This window comes from Elephantulus edwardii, unplaced genomic scaffold, assembly GCF_000299155.1.
Source record: "Elephantulus edwardii isolate Elephantulus edwardi_28Jun2011 unplaced genomic scaffold, EleEdw1.0 scaffold00022, whole genome shotgun sequence".
Classification (NCBI taxonomy): Eukaryota; Metazoa; Chordata; class Mammalia; order Macroscelidea; family Macroscelididae; genus Elephantulus; species Elephantulus edwardii.
In genome coordinates, this window is record NW_006399772.1 from 22,207,393 (window position 1) to 22,215,538 (window position 8,146).

The 8,146-nt window shown below is 36.9% G+C and overlaps 1 protein-coding gene across 1 annotated transcript in view; it reads left to right on the forward strand.

Annotated features, from left to right (window-relative positions):
• Nucleotides 1-8,146, forward strand: part of CFTR (cystic fibrosis transmembrane conductance regulator (ATP-binding cassette sub-family C, member 7)) — a 177,326-nt gene that overhangs the window by 54,066 nt on the left and 115,114 nt on the right. Inside the window, exon 10 of the mRNA XM_006882697.1 lies at nucleotides 986-1,177. Within this exon, the coding sequence (XP_006882759.1) occupies nucleotides 986-1,177 (192 nt within the window). The remainder of the gene's footprint in view (nucleotides 1-985; nucleotides 1,178-8,146) is intronic.

Below are 8,146 nucleotides of genomic sequence, written 5' to 3' on the forward strand. Positions count from 1 at the left end.
CCCTAGCCCTGAGAGAGATGCAAATCAAGACAACCATGAGTTCTTCCATTTTTTAAAGAAGTATTATGCTGTTAATGATATAATTAATAATAATAATGTTTATTATTATTATTATTATTATTATTATTATTATTATTATTTATATCTACTGGGATGTAGCCAGGAGGGACTAGTCTTTGGAGAAGGATATCATACTTGGAAGGGTTGAGGAATAGCTCAGAAGAGGAAGACCTCCCAATGAGATGGATTGACACAGTAACTGGGGTAATTGGGGTTGGTGGGTTAGAGACAGTGAGATTGGCTCAGGATAGAGTAGGGTTCAGAACTATTTTGCCTAAGGTCACTTTGAATGGCAAACGGCTCAACGGCACATAACAACATAATGAACTTAAAACTCATTTTTACGGAGTTGGAACCAGCTCAAAGCTTACCCTCCAGTGGATTATCAGAGGCTGCAAATGGCACTGGAAGAGAAAGCCTATCCTCATCCCTCATAGAAGCTGGTGGATTTGAACCCACCTGTCTTTGGATTGGCAGCACAATAATTACCTCTTTTTACATAATTTCTTCTTCATAAGTTGGAGAGAATGTTCAATACATGTCATAGAGTCATTGTAAGGAGTAATAAATTAATATAGTTAAGGCAAATAGAAAAGTTTTCAGCACAGAGTAAAGTCTCAACAAATGTTACCTCTAATGGATATTTCTCTGATCGTCTCTGAATCTAGGCTAGCTTTCTGAGTTAGGGGCCTCTGCTCTATGAACAACCCTTAACACACCCTATTATAATTATTCTTTTATTCCTCCTTGTATCTCTAGTGTATAACAGAGTGTCTGAAAAAGGAAATGGTCATCTAATATTGCACTAACTGGACTAGAGGAGTCTTTCAATGTAGGATAATTTAGCTTAGGACGACACCCTGACACAAATGAATCCTGCGAAAATACGATCAAATGACTTGACAACAATATGTTTTCTGTCCAGACTTCACTTCTAATGATGATAATGGGAGAGCTGGAACCCTCAGAGGGTAAGATTAAGCACAGTGGAAGAATTTCATTCTGCTCTCAGTTTGCCTGGATCATGCCTGGCACCATTAAAGAGAACATCATCTTCGGTGTCTCCTACGATGAGTATAGATACAGGAGTGTCATCAAAGCCTGCCAACTAGAAGAGGTAAGCAGTTATGTAAACAATTTCTAATTATGCTTATGAAATTATAAAGTTTCTCAGCCATAAATTTAATTCTCTATTCAATCAGTCCTTCAGTCTGTATATGTTAATTGAATTTTCTCTGGGGGCAAGTGAGGAAGGTTAATCAAATATGCAAACAGAGGAGTCCTGGTTTTTTAGAAGCTTGAAAACACAATAAAATAGGCACAATTTGTCTTTTAAATGACTGCCTGGGTTTAATTACAATAAAATACACTTATGAACAGGGTGGGAATCTTACTCATTCATCACTGAGATAAATGCCCTCAATGAATATTTATATGACATGTCATTAAAATTATACTCCAAAAGTTACATAAGACAATCATAATAGGTTTAATAATCCCCTAGCTTAGTAAACATTGACTTATTAGTAGAGAATCAGAGTGAAAATTATGATTGTATCTTGTTCTTTGTCCTTGAATATATAACCATGAACCTCTAGTGACTGCAATTCTCTGAAACAAGATGAAGATGATGCTGTTGACTCATAACAATACTGGGGAATAGTCTAATTACTTGGGATTATATGATATGTTTCAAGTGAAGTAAATATATTCTTTATAAGCTCATCTTGAACATCAATCTTGTAGTATTTAATATAGAAATTATTTGATAGATATGTTCAGTAATTATTTATGTAATTGTTAGAACAAAGAGGATATTAGTATGAGATTTATCAGCAATATTGACTGAATAATGGTGCAGATTTAAAATTCTTATTTTCAAGAAGTGGCATTTGGAGTTGATTATTTTTACTGAATAAAAGTTGCGGTGGGAAGAAATTGAAGCTTAAAATACAGCGCATGATAAAATTTTAAAAAGGCTAAGTATGAATTAGACAAAAATGACAATTATTATAGAAGAGTCAAATGCTGTACAAGTATCTCTGTACTGCAGTGTTTTAAAAGTTCTTTCTCCTGCTATCACTGCACTCTAAAAGCAGAATACAAATACATGCTGTCTTGAAAAAGTATTGGACTTACTTTGAAGAAAATATTTTTCATTCCTCATAAGTCATTCCAGGAATAACAGCATTTCACAACCTAAAGATGTGAATAATCAGTGAATTTGTTACAAAAACATCTGAGTGGTTTTTTTGAAACTATTTGTCTAGGATGGGAGTAAGAAGTATTAGTGGTTGCACCTTGTGAGATAAATCATGAATCTTATTATTATTGGAAATCTCTTGGAAATTTTCTTCCAGACTTCATTTTTTGGCATTGAACATAATTTTTTTACATATAAATATTTTGTAAATGCTAACTTGATTTCTCATCTTACTTTGTAGAAGTGTATTTCATTGAAACGTTATGCAGTTATGTTACTAATATTAAGAGTTGTCGATTTCTCATTTATGCGATGATCATTTACTAACATCTGAACACATTGGTAGGCTCTGGGGATATCGAGTTGGATAAGACATATTTTGCTTTCCTAAGGGTTCCCCTGATGATTAGTAATTGAATTACGGCCTCATTGGAGGGATAAACTACTGCTGACAAATGAATTTCATCTGACAACAGCTTTCTAGAACAGAGTAGAACTCTCTCGTAGAGTTTCCTTTTGTGACCTAGTTGATAGGAAGTTGTACTGCCAAACTAAAGGTGTGTAGTTTGAATCCACCAGCTTCTCCACTGGAGAAAGGTGGGTAATCTCTTCCCATGTGCTTTACAAGCTTTAAAAACCCACCAGAATTGGTTAAAACTCAAGAATGAGTTTGAGGTTGTCTTTTAAAAAATTCTTCATAAAGGGTGATTTCTATACTTTTTTCCTGCAGAGAGGTTCCAACCATTGATCTTACCGGTCTTTTCCATAGCACCTGAGTGTTCAACCATCATCCTACCAGATTTCTTTGATGAAGATTAGAGCTAACAATAAAGTAGAGTGAAGGTCAAGTGGATGTGAGGAAGTAGAAGATGGATAAATAAATAAATGGTCATTAAATTGTAGAAGAGATTAAGTGGGCTTAATAGGTGGTGAGTAACAAGGCATCCCAGCATAGAGCAGCCATTCCTTAACAATGAGCTCATCTCCCCTTCCCTTTGAGGCGGAGAATCCTAGTAGAGATCATCAAGTAGGAGCTGTGCCTGTGAGAGCTGAGGCTTGTTAGAGGGCGATAACTGTGAGAGCTAGATGAACCATAAAGCCATCACAGAGAAGGAAGACTCATAAAACCACAAAATTATGAAAAATCACCAATATACATTTCCTTGACAGAAGTGGTTATAAGAGAAAACGAAAAGTGATGATGCTCTAGAACTATGGTAGTTAGTCTTTTCAAGAGGCTGCATTATCAGTTATTATCAGTTAGTGGAAGACAATAGACTTCAAAGCCCTGGACCACATTGGATCTATTCTCCAGAAATGGCATGAATACTGAGAGGGAGTCTCTCCACTCTTGTATTTCACACAGTTTACAGTGAGGTAGGGGTAGGGTGCGTACCAAAATTAACATTTCACCAACTCTTCCTTTGAAGAGTATTTCAGCTGGAGAAAGATAAAAGCCTTGTATAACAAAAGTGAAGGTTGATATAAGTCGGAGGCTCTTGGAAGGCACCTAAAAGGCACAAGCAGTATTTACTCTTTGACCAGAAGAAATTAACAAGGAGGAAGCCCTTTCTGTTAATCAGGTCATGGTCACGATGGACAATAAGTTTGGCAAAATTGTTGAATAGAGCAGGAATATCATCTTTCTGGCTCCTTAGTGAAGAGTAGCTTTCCCCCTGAAGAAATAAGAAGGGGAAAGATGTTAGGGTTTTACAATTCTTTATACTGCAAGAATTAAAAAGAGGACAGAGGGAAATACTACAGGTTTAAAAAGTAGGACTTGGAGATAAACTAAAATGTTGATAAATCTGATCAAGGAAGAGGGAACTCATCTTGTTATCACTTAGGGAGGATGCTTCTTGCAAAGGTTGTAATAAGTGTTTACTAATAATTACAGTTGCCTTTAATTTTTTATATATAATTAATTTACTTCCCTCTTTGCCTAAAATGTCAAATAAAGTACTTTTTCTTTAAGGCAACCCCCTAGTGGCTGCTTTCTGTTCTCTTGAGTTTTGCAACTAATTTTGACCTTCAGATAATCATCTTATGACAGGTAAAAACACCCAGGCATCTCCTAAATTCCTTGTATTATATCTACCGAACCACATGGTAAATTCCTTGAGAACAGTAATTCTACAGTTTTATTTTTTTAAAAAACTCCACCTACCATATTGGTAGGCAACATGGTAAATTCTTGTTGGATGACAGCCTCAGAGTTGTTTTGAAGTAGGCGTGTCAGTTGTGCAGAAAATATTCTCCTATGAGCCTCCCTGTCTCAGAATCCTAGAAGATGATTACATGGCAACAAGTTACTGAGGGAAGCAAAAACTGAAAGTCAGTAATATTCTAGACTTTTGTTTAAAATCAAATCTGAAGTTTCCCCTATTTGTAATGACTTAAAGATCTCCATTATTGTATTTTGTTTTGTTAAGCAAGGCTTCTCATCTTTGAGAAAAGGCCAGTGAGCACGTCCATGCAGTTTGATGCCTGTGAGGGTTTTGTTTTCTGTTTTAATGTGAGAAGGAGTTTAGGCCATAAGAACTCATGGTACTTACAAAATGCTTGATGGTTAAGCAGCTGGTGCCAGGAAAAGAATCCCACAATATACCCTCTATGTGGCCTCTAACACCAAGTACAAACATTCATGACTCAGTCTGTTTCCATTTTGGTTGCCAAAGTTCATCTGTTTCTTGATGTGCTGCATCGAGACTTGGAACGTGAGGGGAGAACGGAATAGCTTCTTCCTCATTTTTGTGCTTTTGTTCAGCTCTGACAACTAGCATGCACTCGCATGTACAATGGTTCTTAGTGTCATGGGAGGAGGCAGGTAGGTTTCCATTTGCTTGGATAGGAGGACAAAACCACACAACATATTTCACATAGTTTTCTGATTTCAGTTTGTTGTTGAAGATGATTCAGTCAGTGGAATAACTTGAAGACTTTATCACAGGGAAGGGCACCGAGATAGCTGCAGAGCGATAGAATAACTTGCAACAGATGTGTAGTCACATCTTCCAGTCTTCCTCTCGCCTCCAATTGTGCTTTCTTCATGCTGCTTTGAATCTAGGTTGCTGCAAAATAGCAATTCTTCAACAAATGGATAGGTTTTGTAAAACACCGTTTTGCATCTCTGTAACCCATTCATTCCTGCCCATGTCCCTACCCAGTATTTATCTGGACACTGGAGACTTTACTAGTATATAAAGAAGATTAGGTATAATTGGACCCTGGTTATGACACTTAGATGGAGCAAAGAGTTAATGTGTTTGTCCGCTAACTGAAAGTTTAAAAGTTTGAATCCATCCAGCACTTCTGAAGAAAGACTTGAACACCTATTTCCAAAGAGAAGCCATCACAAATCCCATGAAGAGCAGTTCTACTGCCATACAGTGGGTTGCTGTGACTATGAATCAACTTGATGACAATGGTGGTTTTAGGTAACTTGAATGTGTTTATAATCACATGTTGTAGTTGAAAGGACCTACTTCACTGTTGTTTGCTTTTTAATTCTCCTATCCACTGATTTTCCTGCTCTTCACCACTGCTACCGTTTTACCCCACAACACACAGCTGGGTAGAAGAGAGTTTTAGTGTTTGGGTCTCAAGGAGTTGGACAATATTTATTTAGTGATTCATCCACACACTTGAAAAGTACCTGTGTTTAAATTTTAAAATCAGACATGGTAAGAAGGAAATGATGCCTGTGAGAGGAATGTTATGAGTTCAGAGATTTACTCAATTTCTGCAAAGCTCCTGAAATACTTTCAGAACAAAATTTTAAATAATCCTTAGGAAGTCATCATCAGGATAGCTGTTATATAGACATTGCCAAAAATCCAATATTTTCTCTTCACCCACTGCTTGATAGTTTTTAGATTTCAGTCCCTAGAAGAAAATAAGAATTGGGAGGGATTTGGCAAGAAGTTCCTCAAAGAGGGGGAAGAAATCTGAGGTGCAAAATAGGCAAGAGGTTTGAAAAAATTGGGTGGGAACTACACAATGAAATGAATCAGTATCTCTGCTGGAAAATAAATTCCAAATTCTACCATGCAGTTACCATAGGACTAATTAGGTTTGAATTTGACCTCCGAATCTGAAGATCTGACCCAAACTAACGTGCATTGAATATGATATTGAACCACACCTGTAAGAGAATTCATGAATGCTCAGTGGGGAGGACTATATTTTTCAACAGCGCTCTATTGACACTCAGTACTAGCTAAGACAATGGCATCCAAAACAGACAGTTCAAGCACGCTGAGCTCTATTCCCTTGACCAGAATAAACCACGTGAGGTCACTGTGCCTTGACCTACCTGTCAGTTTCTACTGATATATAATTAAACATGTTGGCAAGCACTGCCACTTATTTACTGTCATTTGAAGCAAGCACATTTATTTTATAAAACTGTTGACCCACAACCAAACAGAAATGCCCTGGTGTTTCCTGAACTGGACTGTTATTTCACTTCATTTGAGCCCTGGAACTTAAAAATAAACAATTGCTAAGATCTGTTCAGAGAACACTCTTGCTTGCCCGGCTGTGATAAGCACTTCGCATGTGTGGATCTATTTTCTCTCACTTTGCATTTAGTTAGTGTCAGTTTTGGTCAAAATGAAAAGGCACTGAATTTCTAAGGTGTGAACGAGGTCTTTGGTTTTGGATTATAATTCTGGAAGTAATTATTTATTTTAAATGGGAAGTTCTTAGATTAGTGAAACCAAAATAGCCCCAAGACTGGCCCCTGTTAATAAGATATGGGCATATAAAAAAGACAGAAGAATACGAATTTAATTATAACTGCTAGGGACAAATCTACTCCATGAAGAGATAATGAAATTGAGACTTTTTCATTTAAGTCAAGCTTTTAGATTTTTTAAAAAATGAAGTAAAAAATCATTACACTGCTAAAATAATAGTCATAGTGTGTTATCATATATATTTGACGTTTCATTCTGCTTGAAGAACTAAGATTTTAGACTATCAGGGTTTTCCATCTTGAAGAGATGTCTAATTTAAGAAACTCGTGAGAGCGCTTGCATTTCTCTCTCATAGAACTTTAGAAGAGACCTCAACCGTCTTTGGTTAATTTTTAACATGTCCAACTGGTTCTTGGGTGTCTCCTTAGGCATCTGGAGAAATGTGCAAACAACCTTCCTAGGAAGGGACACTTAGTGTTTGAAATATCCAAGAACATGTCTTCTCTAGCCAAAAATAGTCCTTGAGGTGACAGTTGTGCCAATGATAGCTTTCAGAATCAAGTCTACATCACTTAATTTTTATTTCAAAAGTTAGTAAACCTAGATTCCCTTTTCTTACACAGTTGATATATGACTGCAAGCTCCACAACGTGATAGTACTTTCCTCACTTCCTCCCTGTGCTTATCATCCCATTCATTCATCATTTTTTCCAATCCATCTTTGTCTTTGAGATTAATCTCTGGATACATGTGGCCTTTGTGATGGTATTCACCTTACAGGCTTGTCTGTCATTGGGTTGGAAGTTGGCATAAAGGATAAATAAGGGTCATAGTCTCAGAGATTCTGCCAATTTCTGGCATGTCAATAAGTCTTTCTCTCCCCCCCCATTTTAGTTTTGTTTCATCCTAAATTCACTTTTAAAACTTTAAACAAAAATATTTCAACAAACATTTATGATACTCCTTCTATGGACACACCACCATCGTACTACTCGCTGGTGTTAAATCAGAACACACTCCTAACTGATCTTCCATTGAATTTCTGGGGCTACAAATGACACATTTGTTGTTGTTGTTGTTGTTATTTGCCGTCGAGTCGTTTGCGACTCATAGCGACCCTATGCACAACAGCCCTAAACCCTGCTCTATCCTGCGCCAACCGCACTGCCTCTGACACACCCAT